Consider the following 13586-nt stretch of genomic DNA (forward strand, 5'->3'; position numbering starts at 1 on the left):
ATACATTTTTGCTTTAGGAATAAGAATTGGAGGAGACAGTTTGTAGGAACTCTTGCTGCTCCATGCATAACTATCCCCAGTGAACTCCTTGCAGCCCTCTCTAAACATGTTTTTAGCAAACTTGTGGATGTATCATTGTAAATTTAAGGTAATAAATGTCATCCAAACTCTGTCAGTAAGATTCCTTGTGGGCACCTACCTCACTCATCAGGATCTGAAGGAGAATGTCCCTGGCATCAGATGAGGAAGGACATTTACTCCAAGAACGGGTTCCTGGCAATCCCCTAATGCCCTGGCACACTGCTGACAGCCTCTTCATCTCGTTTCTGCTCCTCCCAAGAGTGAAAAGTCATCCCTGCAGGCTTGTACCTATATAAGCTACTCCAGAAATACAGCAAAGGGAGGCTTCTGTCTCTGGGAGGGCCTAAGACGGAATAAACTTAAATGCTTGTATTAAGCAGGACAACTAACTGGTTCTACGCACATCGGTGGCTTGTTGCCTTCTCCTTTAAGAAAGCCTGGTTAAAATGTATAGTTTGAATTACCATTGTTTGATAAAAACAGATTAGTATTAGCATAGCCCCTGAACCCTGCAAATAATTGCGTCATTAGAAATGCCAAGTGAACCCTAAGTTTTGACCCATGAAATTGGAATTTCAGATGTGGAAGAAAACACACCAGTGTTTAAATACTTTTACCATATAGCAAAGCTGGTAGAAATTCTCAGCATTTAAAAATGTTGATAGGATTTGCTGTCATATTTTAATGGATCAAAAAATGAAAACTTTTTTTTTCCTGCTTTTTTATTGGCCCTTATAAAAATATAAAGCCAGAGTCCTGATTACACTATTATTTTTTACCCTTTTGGACTTTCACCTTTTTAAATCCCTAGTGTTTCTCCTCTCATAAACTGAAATTAGGGCTGTAGTATTATTACCCCATATTTAGGAGTCCTGGAGAATAACTTCTGACTAGCATGTGACTGTAAATGCTTTTCATGTAAATAAATGCAATCTCAGTTTTGGTAGCATTTGTATGAAAAGAAATATGTGCAATGAAAATAAGTGCCTTTGATAAATGGTTTGGGATTGTTGATTAATTGGAACTAAAAACAGATGAGAAAATTGAACATATGTTCTTATTCAAGTTCCCTAGAGGATTTGTCAGGGAGCTTGGCATACATTAATAATTGCTTGGAAGGGATTTAATAGCTCATCTTGTAGTTTTGCACACACAAAACAATCAGTCAATATAAAAAGCATGGTGTCGTCTGTCTTTGTTAATTAGGGATCTTGAACGCCTTTGGTAATAAAGGCTAGTAATTAAGCTACAATTGGAAAGGAAGCATTCGGATGTGGTTTTGCCACCTCAAGATCCATAAGCAGCAGGAGGGTAGGTCTTCCAGAAATCTTGAAACACTTGGAGTTCACAATCTTTTCCTGCACTAGCACAGGACCAGAGCTACCGGCTGCTCCCGGGGCCAGGGCGACAGTGCTGGGGACGCTCCCAGGGGCGCTTCGCCCCGTGTCCTCAGTGGGTGACCAGATGTGGCAGCTCCGCGGCCACCACATTAGCACTGAGATTTCACTCTACAATCCTAATGCCTAAGCCCAGCCTTTCAGACGTGTTCGCTGATGGCACCGCTATTTCGAAAAGTATCAGACAGAACTTTTGGAAGGAGCATATTGTGTTTGCACTTTCACTGGGATTTCCTTGTGGGTCACTCACCTTCCCGGGTGCTCCTGGAGTACTTGGTAGACACTAATCTGGAACGTTTCGTTATCGAAGCGTTCGCGGATGTAATCCTTATATATTCTGAACTCGGCAGCCGTCACCGCTTCCCCCTCTGGGATTCTGGAGAGATCAAACCTGAACTCTCGGTAGTGGCAGCGCTGATGGTGAAACTCTCTGTCATGCTCCACTGAAACAGAAAAACAGCCCATTAGCCACCTGCTTTGTTCCCTTTCCCTTCACCATCAAACAAGTCTGCAAGTTGCCACAACAGAAAAGGGCAAGAATATCTGATTGCTGCATCTCGCGCTGTTGTTTGGTTCATTAAAGCACGTAGGAAACGCACGACTCTATCTGGGCTATTGCAAGCATATATGTGTTTATCAGACTCTCTTTGAAACAGTTTTACAGCTGGTTGGTACAGGGTGTGGGTGACTGTTGTGTTTAATTTTTGGCAGCTTCATGTTTGACAAGTGATTCTGGACACTCGCCACCGATAACGACCGAGCTGTGGGAAGGACCTGAAACACACAGATGGGGCTTTTCAGGGGTGCTGGTTCTTGGCTTGATTCTGCTTCTGACAATTACACACACACACGTGCACACCCACACACAGACACACACGAATTCCAGCCCTTGAGGCCTTTCATGCCCGTGACCCACATTTAGTGCCAGCTGAATTCATCACAAACTCACAGCCCCGCTCCGAAGGGTCAAAGCTTTTATTTTAAGGCATCTTTAGTGATCAGGGCTGTGCAGCAAATGTTCAAAAAAAAGGACCTTCTCCCCACCCTGCCTATGAAATAACAAGACGTGCCAGAGTCCTCCCAAGACAGTGTCAGAACGGTGCATTGTCCCACCAAGTGACACGTCTGCCTGTCTTCTGATGGACCAGCCGATAGTCTCATGTAACACTGCTCGTGGGTATTGAACTGGAGGGTCAGTGATGTGAGAAACAAAGATTTCAAGACTATCCTTCAGCGAGGGGGAGGAGAGGTGTCAGTGCCCCAGCCCGGCACATGAAGTGAAGCACCCTTCTTGGAACAAATTCCAAATTAAATAGACAAGTCGGACAAAGGGAAATGGGGAAACAGAGGTATAAGAGATGAACTGACTCGCCAGAGGTCACACCACATGTCATTTTAAGAGCCGAGGTTTGAACCAGGGACTTCCCGTATATCCCAGTCCCATCGTCTGTCCACTTGACCTCCCTGCAGCTCGACTGCACAATTCAAGTAGTTAGCTCTGAGATTTTCTTGGCAAAGAATGTGTGTCTTTCTACAGGCCTCATTCTCTTCTGGCAGCAGTAAATCCATTGTGTAAATCCATTGACTTAAATGGAATTACTCCTGAAAAAGAGGAGTTTCAAGCCCAAGTCTGGAAAGTGCTATTTAAATTTACAGCATTGCACGGCACAAATGCACATCGGCACTCAGGAGGGCCCCCCCAGTGGCAGGGACAGGCTGGGGGGACCCCCGGGAACCGGCTGTGTCCAAGGGCTCACACGGAGCAGGTTCAGCGCAGCTTTGCTGGCTGGGATTCAGCAGCTTGGCCACAGGCTCTGCCTCCTCTCACACGTCGTTGTGCAAGGAGTCCAGGGCTCGGAGTTTGCCACCGTGTGATTGCTGCTCAGGGAAACACTTCAGAGCTCTTCCTAATAGCTGGGATTCATCTCAGAGGAGATTTTTAAGTGTGAAACCCCTAAACTTTCCAAGACAAAGATGATTAAGTTTTATATGTTGGGCAGTTTTAGAGTGCACTGAATGAATGAAGTTGTAGCAGCATCTTGAGCTACAACATCTTGTATGGCCTCAGGAAGATCAATCAGTGCCTCATACCCTGAAGTGGGGGAATATTGCGAATATTCACTGGTGTTTGTAAAACACTCGGCAGGCTAAAACTGCCCTATAAGTGCTAGCAACAGTACTAAACGTGCCTCAATCCCTTTCCTCCAAGGTATTCGCAGTAGAATAAGATACAGAGAGTATGATTTCAGTCTCAAAGGAATTTGTCTGCACCTAAATTACAGAGGGGAGGAAAAAAAATTTTAATATGGAATAGCTCCTTTAACCACAGCTATAGAAGAGTGAACATAATATTGTGTGGTTTCAGTTATTAATATAGTAGAGATAACATCACCAGCAGGATGTATTATAGAGAGGTCTAGCAGTAGGATGTACCAATGTGATTTTCTTCCAAGGACATGGGAAGGCTGAATTTTCAAAGGAGGGTGGGTGCACCTTCCCAGTGTATGTATGTGATGACAACTACATCAGCCAACACCAGTCTTGAGCTGCACTTCATACACAAAGTCCAACAACAAACACACAAAGACAAAACTTTTCCGGGTGCTGTTAGAGTTCATAGTGATTCCCACTGCAGAGCCCTAGAAAAAATGTGTCATATTAGTATGAAAAATTAAGGGCCAGGGTCATAAAATAAAGAGCCCCAAAGTCTGAACTTTCCCATGCTTTGCAGATGTTTGGATATAGGGTTTTGGGCTGAGCCATCTTTAGTGTTAAAGCAAACATTCCTGTGGCTATAGTCATTAAGATCATGAAAATATGTGGATATGTAACTGAAGAAAGAATCCCAAGAAACCCTTCAACTCGGTGTTTATTGGTTTTCCCCTTTTTCTTTGCACTCTGGACCTATCTGCTGACCCAGAAGTAACAAATCCTTTCAGAACTAATTTATGAGAAACACTGACCCTGAATCAACATCTGTTAGATGACTGCAGTAAATCTTATTACATAATTAAACACCAAAATCTATGTTAAAATAACGTTAAGGGTCTGACTTGAACTCATAAAAGCCAGACTCTTCATTATGAAGGCTGAAATCCTATCCTTAACGCATGCTGCTGTGCATTGGTATTTGTGAACATATGGTACAGTATATATGACCGTGCACTTTTTGTAGACCCCAGGAATACCTTAAGCACAACAGCACGAGGTAAGCAGGGGAGTGCTCAGGAACTCCGAGTTTCCTGGGTTTGATGGGTGTTAGTCAGACCTTTGACAATACTGCAGCTGCTTCATTTCCAATTAATCACCTGAGGAGTTTGAACAGAGGGGGAAGGGGAGTTATTTTTACCAAAAAAAACCCACAAAGGTTAGGGAAAAGTGGTATTTTAAGTGTCCACCGAAACAGTCAAGAGAATTGCTGCAGCTTTTTGAATACTACTGTAGTTTCTTTGTTAGATCTATAAAATCCATGATCCCTGTTGACGTAACACACCCTAATGACAACCCTTTTGGTCATTCTTGAGGGACTTAATCTCAGCTGTTTGTCAGCCATATGCGTTAAGTGCTCCCTTAAAAGTCATCAAGCAATACAAATTCTTGCTGGCTACACTTAATAGCCCATCTGCCCAAAGAACTTGAACTCATGTTTGTCCCAGGTTCATAGTTCTTACAAATCACTGCTACCCAAAGACTTTTGGTCAATGGTTTTAGCCCAGTTCCTAATTTCAAACACTGGAAATTCCAGCTCACAAACTGTCACAATTCAAACGCCTTGGCAAAGCAGCTGCTTGGAGAGGAAGCCAAATCTCTGGATGTGCAATCAAAGGTTGTAAAATATGAAAAGGAAGAACACCCTTGAAAAATAATTCTGCTATGGAACAGACTGTGTGCTTTAGCTGTGGGAAAACAGTGGATTTCCCCTCCTAAAGAAACAATGCAAAGTCGCTTACAGGTGATGTGTAAATGTGTGCTCCTCCTCATTTCTAGAAGTGGTATCACATTTTGGAGGCACAACCACTGCAGACAAATTGTGACCTAATTTAACACATGGCTCAAAATCTGCTGGTGCAAAATAACTCTTGGGCATGGTGAGTGTGGCAGTTAACCATAACTACGATAGGTGGGGATCATCAGACACTCCCTTCGGCATAGTCCTTTGGGAAAGGAAAGCTTGAGACGATGGGATTTGAAAGCTGTAGCATGGAGGCACACAAGAAATTCATGAGAAAAAAATCAAGACACCAAAAAGTACGCAGGACGACTAAGATGATCGAGCCAAAACAAGCACATATCTTAGGTTAGTGGTTATCAGCAAATTTGCCACACCTCTGTTGCAAATATGCAAGTAAGCTCAGCATCTTTGAAAGTCTGGCTTTGACTATCTGTCTGCAATCTGCATGCTGCACAGACTGCACCCATCCATCTGATACAGATAGGGCTCTGATCTCCCTGAAGTCTTTTGTCTCTCCAAACCGACTGTTGTGGCATTGTGGTGATGCAAGAGGAGGCAGGACCGCAGAGTTGTGCAATGACCGGGATGGTTAAAAGAAAACATGATGGATACATGTGCTCAGGTGTGAAGTAGCCAGCTATCAGATCCAAAAATATGGGAAAGCTGGAGATAAAATGTCAACAAATCCTTGGTGCTTGTTTTGACATGACTTGAAGCGTGCTCTTTTCAGACACAAAACTTGAAAACATTAAGATGCAGGGATGAAAACGTGTAGTTACAGCCAGAGTTCTTGAAACCAGTACCAAAAGGGCAATGTTGGACAGAAGGTCTTGTTATCCTGATTTAACACTTCAGGGTACCCAAACTTCTAAAGCAAATGAAACATCAGCATAAAGCTGGGAAACTTGAACTAATCCCATGCTGGGTTATTTTCAAAAGAAAATATGTTGACACTAGAAATAAGAGCCTTGACTGTTTTCAGCTACTTTGTAAATCACTACTGGCAAGTGCAAAGCCAACCTGAGCTAATTCTGTAAATGCTGGTGGGACCACTGTAATGTGGATTTTGTAAGTTGGTAATGTGGATTGACAGTAGGCAAGGCCTGACACATGACAGCAAAATTATGCTGAGAGGTAGCTCGCCGTAGTTATTATTTCTCTCTGTACATATCAAAGAACCCGTACCCTCCTATAGCCTTAGCCAGCGCAGTAGCACTATGTCAATCACTAACTCCATGCGTCAAGCAAAGAACCAGTGAATCACAGCAGTAATTTTCCAAGAATCACTATGTTAAAACATAAATTATTACAGAAGCGTTAAAGAGCTAATCCAAACCCCAGGGAAGTCAATAGAAATATTTCCACTAATTTAAATGGATTTCATGGGAGGCCTTAATTTTGCTAATCTACCTTCCTAAGTATTTTTACACTCTTGTTTTCTGAAGATGTAAAAAATACCTTTTTTCACTAGCAAAGTAAACACCAGATGAATAGATTCTGTGCTCAGGCTGCCAAACTCAGAAAGCTTTGGTAATTCCACACCTCTTCCTCCCTGGCACATTTGGGTGACGCACTTGGAATATCCTTTGAATATTTAAATGAGTAAAAACTTAAATTTTCCTGTTAACACTTTCACCTGATGTGCATTGTTTTTATAAGGCACTTTAAGAGCAGTTGTCTCATTTACCATAGCACTCACAGCAATTAAGAGTGCTACTTGTCTCTCATTTACAATGAAAAAAAAGCACCAAAAGGAATGTGCAGTAGGGTGTCTGTAACTTCTTTGCTCCCAAAAAAGGCCAGAAGGGATTTGTAAAGGACTTTAATCTCAAATAGATTAAAGGTCCTGAATTCCTGAGACTGAAAAGATAAGTCAAAGGAAAATAGATTCCAAAAGACAACACCCCCTCGCCTCAGCCTCTCGGCCAGGCGGCTGCAAAGCCATCAGCAGTTGCCTGCGAAGCCCCTTGGAGATTTGGATGCCCAAAAAAATCCGCCATGCTCCGCGTCAAGGTCTAACAGGTTTGCAGAGTCTACCTGTGCCTGCCTGGCCCCAGGGACTGAGGAAGTCGTGTAGGTGAGTTTAGCGGGCAGGAAAGTCTTTACATGCTTTGCCTCCGATAGCTGCAGAAAATGAGCCCTATTTTTTCAGCGACCGCTGAGGGCTGGCTGGCTTTTCCCACCAGCCCCGGGATTTTAGCCTCAGTGCTTTCATGAATGGGCAAACTACACTTTGACTTACATCATTTTCACTGAGCAGCACAAAATCTTGATAGAATTTTCCTAGAAAAATTACATTTGATCCTCTCCATCACCACCTGTAGAGATCCAAGCCAAAACTTCAGAAACTCTCTTGCATCATTTCGCTGTAGAGTACGAGATTCCTCGAAACCGGCTGCCCTGGGACCACCAGCTCTGCCTGGGGTCCACGAGCACTTTTAGCCCATGTCCATAGCTGCTTTCAAAGGGAGGTCCACTCCTATCTACTGCCTCACTTCTTTGTCTCCAAATTGGTAGATAAAACCATGTTGCTTATGAAATATAGGCCTTTTCTCCATATGTTACCGAGCTTCAAGAAGGAGGAAACCAATTAAGGAAGGACCCAGTGGTCTCTGGACCTGAAAGAGTCCACTGGGCTCAGCAGGATTCTCGACTGAGCAAGAAGTGCAAGGTCAGTCCTTATATTTTTCTGAGGAAAAGAGGGAGTACAATAAAGATTGCGATAATGTCATGCCAGGCCATGGTCTGCTAAGGCACGTGTTTCCCTTCTCATTGTGCTTGACAGCAAGAGTTACAGGGCCAGCGGCAGTAAATTTAGAATGGCAAGAATCTGGGAAAGCGAAGTTCTGTGATTGGTTTTCATTTGCTTCATCCTCTCGGCTACAAGACTTACATGGTGATATTAACAGCAGTTAAGAGAAATTATTGAAGAAATAGTTGAAGAATATAAATTGGTAGTCCTGTAAACGGAGTAGAGCAAATATTCTGGGTTGTGTGACGGGACTTTTTTTTTTTAAGGGTGATAAAACCAGTGTTTGGAGGGCTTTTTTACAGTGGATAGTTGCAGCTCTCCAACTCATCTAAAAGCTACTGCAGATTTTTGGGGAAACCTAAGGAAAAACAAATGCACCCTTGATTTTGGTCTGCGAGATAAGCTTACTAGAAAACTTGTGTTTTTTTCTATAACTCATTGATGCATCCCATTGCCAGGGAGTGGCCACTTCTGAAAACACAGTCTGTCCTTCAGCCACAGGGATGGACCCTCAGGCACTCGGGGACGTCTGGGCTCATCTGCTGAAGCCCCATCCTGATGGTCTCGTCCCTGTCTGCCCTTGGCCGCTCTGAGCCACAGCAGCGCCCAGCAGCACAGAACCTGCGCCCAACGCTCATGTGCCCGCTTTGCAGACAGGTAAAGGGAGGTGAAGGTGATATTTCTTGTGTGGTAAATTCAGTGTGTGGCAGGGCAAAGTCCTGCCTTGTCCATGGGTGGAAAGAAGGACTAAAGCATTAATTTCAGATGAGATGAAAAGCAGGCTACATAAATCCTGATCACCAACTCCAAAGGTTAAGAACAGGGGGGTTTGAAATTCTTTAGTGCTTGCTCCACAAAGTGATCTGGGAGTAAGCATTTCTGCTTAAAAATTAGAAAGAAAAAAAAAAGCAGCCCTCTGGAGTTAATATTCTTCCTTTAGCCATCACTTCATTTTTTCAGCTTTCAGCATGAAGGTGGTGTTGCCAGCAAGACCACCTAGCCACAAACCCAGCAGGGAGCTTCCAGAATTCTTCTAAACACTGACTCCTTGTTATAAATTGAAAAGTGGTAATAGCAGCGGTGCATATCACATCTGTGCCAGGCTTCAGGCCTGGGAAGGAGCACTCTCCCTACTGCTGAACACAACTTGGAAAGATCCTTTCAGTCCACACATGTATCAGCATTAGCTATTTCTTTGTCAACAAATCCCTTAATACGTACCCTTTCTATCATGTACAGATGTCCAAAAAATAATGGAATACTGTACTACAAGATTAAACACTTTAATGTCAGCATATGTGTTGCATGACTCTGAACAATGGTATCATTGTGCATGTACAAACAGCGGGTTGGGGGAAGATGGGTTTAATTATCTCCGAAGCAGCAGCAAGTTCTTCCTGACTAAGCTGAACTTCAGCTAGCAAGGACGGCTCAGGGCAGAAAATGGTTATTTCTCTAACAAAATGCCTGAGCTCTTTCTGATGTTCTTGTGGCGTTAGGGTCAGTGTCGTGCCCGCCGCAGGCAGGGCTTTGGGGAGGGATGTGGAGCCACCTGTGTGGTGGGAGCCGGGACACCACGGAACGTGGCGGGATGAGAGGATGCTGCACGTCACCACATCCTCTCAGCCCATGTGTCACCCAGGAGACTTTTTAGTTAAAATTCCTTAGGGTGGTAGATGGCAAAGGGGAAACAGAATCATCAGAAGGGAAAGGACAGAGAGAAGCATGTGTGCTGCCTTCTGCCCTTGGACACCCTGCCGGGGTTTCATCACAGGCACTTTAAGGCAATGCTGGATGGTAAAACTATTTCTCCTTAAAGACCATCCACAAAATATCTGAATGGGTTATCCACAGATAATCTATTTTCTTTTCCGAGTGTGCCCTGATCGGTACCAGCTTACGCTGTGGTTTCTCTGCTGAAATCAGAGCCAGACTAGATGAAAGGTATTGTGAAAAATTTACACGTGGGACTGTTCTGTGAACGCGGAACTCTCCTAATGGTAAACAGACCAACCGTGGTGTGAATCCTGACGGTGAGTTTGCAGTGTCTGTATGTGTATCTGGGGAAAGCAAAGTTAAGTAAGCAGGGAAGAGTTGTGTTTGTTCAGAATACCTTATTCACAGCCTCAGCACGTGCAACACGGCAGCACATGGTGCTGCAATCCAGCTGCAGCTGCTGTAACGCACGGAGGATTACTGCAGGATTCGGGGGGTGTGAGGGAATGGAGAAATGGGGCAGTGACAAGAGAAAGAAATAAATGGGACTGAAGTTTCTCCTTTAGACAGGCTCCCTCTGTTTCTACCTTAATCTTCCAGCAATTCAGCATTACAAAATCTCCCACAGGGTCTCCATCATCAGCCTCTTAAGTCTTGTTTCCCCTCTCACTGGGAAGGGGGGACCCAAGACACTGCTGACCTGGGGATTTGCCCCCCGCAGCCTTCCCTTCACCAGCACCTTGGGGATGGTGTTTTTTCTGGATAGAGAGAGAGAGACAGACAAGCTGGGGACTGTGGGGATGCTGGGGACTGTGGGGATGCTGCAAAACATGGCTCCCCCTATGTCCTCCCAACCGGCCAGCATTGTGGCCAACACAAAACATCTGAAGCTCTTGTGTGATCACTGGGAGTGGGTTAACCCAAGCTGGTATTTACCCTTGACAGATAGGAACTGTCTCTTCTCTCTGTGTATGTGAAAGGTGGGGATGCACCTGGACAGCAGCTCAGAGCCAGGGATTCCTGCAGCTCCCTAAGGCAACCTTAGCTCTTCTCTACCCCCTCCTCCAGAAACATCCCTGTAGTCAAACTGAGCAGTGAGCAAAATAACAGGCAGAAACTCACCACTGCTGTTGTGTCCTTTTCTTTGTTTGCACTGTGATGCATAGCACGGAATAACGCAGCCTAAGAGCAGAGGTGCGCTGCTGTCTAGTACATCCCTTACACCCTCTGGATGCAGCTGTGGAAGGCACGCAAAGATGCAGAAATACAATTTTCTTTTCTCTCTTTTAGCAGAGATGACTGCTGCATTACACTGCTCTCTCTCTTTTTGTCATTCAGGGGACAGCCAGGCTGCTTTCCTGGTGCTGTGAAACTGGAGTTGTATCAGGTGAGGGCAACTTCACAGGGAAGCTGTGCCAGCCTTAGGCGTGAACTCCAAGTCACACGCTTTGCCAGTGCATCCAAGGGTCAAGGAGATAGCAGCAGCCTGGGGGGGAGGAATCGCAAATTAGGGTCAGATGGTGGCAGCCACAGCACAGAACAGGGTGGCTCTGGTCTAGAGGAGAAAGCAGGGTGATGGGTATTTCAAGGGGGAGGAGGCTGCAGAGCATACAGAGGGAGAAAAGATAGCGACAGCATGGTTCACTGAGGAAAATAATCCCCCAGTCCAGCCAGCAGACAAACGGGGCTCAAGGTGCTTCCTGTAACCTGCTCTGAGGCTGGGGGCCACTCAAGAAATCACTGATGCAAAATCCAGCAGTCTGCCCTGTCTGTTTGTACACACAGCCCTCAACTAATGGGAACAAATCCCCAGGCCTGAGGAAGGAGAGACAAGTGGCTGAACAGATTTGACCAAAAATAATGTGCATTCAGCCAGTGAAGATAAAAGGCAGCATGAGCAACTACTACAGGGAAACCTAAAATGGGCTATTTGGGATGAAATGCAAAATTTGGAATGAAAAGATCCAGGTCATTCTTGAAAGATTCCAAGTGTGAAACAGTTCTTCAGCTTGGACCAAACCTCAGTCAGGTAGAAGGCAAGGAAGTTTTCCTGGAATGAAGTTTCCCTGCTCCTTTGAGGGTGTCTGCTCCTACCCCGAGGTCTGTACAACAGGAGGAAGCTGGGAGCCTGCAGCACAGGCACCTTGATCTGCAAGAAGGCCTGTGCAGAGGACATGCAAAGAATAAACAAATTGTGATATAGTAACTCTTTGACGCAATGATTTGATCATGCAAAGATGCGACACCATCAAATTATACTCTTACATTCCAGTAACTACATTGGGGCAAATTAAAAAGGCTTCAAATATATTTAATAAATTAGATACTGTTCATAATAAATAGCCTGAGTCAGTAATCCTGGGAAGGTCACTGCCCAAGCATCTCTGACGTGTTTATACAAAACAGACAGAAATGGTTAAACATACCAGTAGTGCCCTGGAGCGTGTGTTCATCTGTGCTTGCGAGGCTGGACACCTCTGCCTTCCACCGGGCCAGGGACAGAGAATATTGACTACTAACTTAGTTTCAGGTTTTTTCCAAATCTTGCTTCCAGAGCATGAAGAACTTTATAATAAAGTTGTACTCAGAAACCAATGCTTTTCGAGCTTATATGCTCCTAATTATCTTCCACTACATGATTTTTTTCAAGTTGCCACATGTTCCTTATTGCTACTCGTGTATTATTATGTAGCATAAAGTTACTTAAAACAGCAAAAGATTCAACAACATTTGTAAAACTGATATAGAAAGAAGGACTGGATTCTGGACTGGTACAGCTGGTTTAAGGTATTTTGGAAGTAAATGAAATCAAATGAGAATTTATAATCCTTCCTGAGGTCTGGATTCCATCAGACTAAACTCATTAGGCATTAAGGTGCAGGTGCAGCTAAATAAAGGATTGTTCTGCTTTCCTTAATACCATAGATTCACATCTTGAGTTCAAAATAAAAGTCTTTTAAAAACACATGTATATATTGTGCATCTACTGGCAACACTTGAAAGAGAAAGTTCAGCTGATGGAATCTTCAAATGCCTTGTTTTTGTTAAAAGAATGTGCCCGTTTCTGCACTGGCCATGCTAAGCGACACGAGTCAACAAGTGACTGCATGGTCGCCTCTGAAGGCTTATTTGTTTGCATTAGCCTTCCTTTCGCCTACTGAACAGCTGCCCAAATAAATAAGATAAATCTAACTAATCCTTCTCTAATATTGTATTGCCACAACAATACCAGTGTCCCCCCCAAATACTCCAGAATGTGGGTCTCCACCTGCACAGGAGCTTTGGGAGGAACCTGGCGGAATCACAGGCGCAGGAATCGAGCCTTTTTTGTGGTAAAAGGAAAATAAGTCAAGAACCAGTTTTCCAGGTTTTAAACCATATGACTTGCTAGATTTCTCAGTGGAAATCCCAGATCCTGGTCTTGTTGAGAAAGTAGTTTGCGGGGTATTACAAAATAACCAGTCGATATCAGACATGCGGCCACCAGATAAGAATCTCAGCCTTTGACGGTAATCAGCAAAATTTCAACTTGGAATGTCCACACTCCGAGCTGTGCCATAAACCTGCAATCAGATGGACCTTTGGGGCTTGTCTATGCAATATCAAACATCTGCACCTTTCTTGGTCAGATTAGGGGAGAGCAAACTCCTCTGGGGAAAGGTCCATCTGCCCCAGAGGGGAAATCCCT

The 13586-nt window shown here is 44.3% G+C and overlaps 1 protein-coding gene across 1 annotated transcript in view; it reads right to left on the reverse strand.

The window, feature by feature from the left end:
* The window catches only part of BMP7 (bone morphogenetic protein 7), a gene marked incomplete at both ends in the record, with an annotated part of 41180 nt that overhangs the window by 15207 nt on the left and 12387 nt on the right, over positions 1–13586 (reverse strand). Inside the window, one exon of the mRNA XM_080354485.1 lies at positions 1729–1921. Within this exon, the coding sequence (XP_080210611.1) occupies positions 1729–1921 (193 nt within the window). The remainder of the gene's footprint in view (positions 1–1728; positions 1922–13586) is intronic.

Source organism: Nesoenas mayeri (assembly GCF_963082525.1).
Source record: "Nesoenas mayeri genome assembly, chromosome: 16".
Lineage (NCBI taxonomy): Eukaryota > Metazoa > Chordata > Aves > Columbiformes > Columbidae > Nesoenas > Nesoenas mayeri.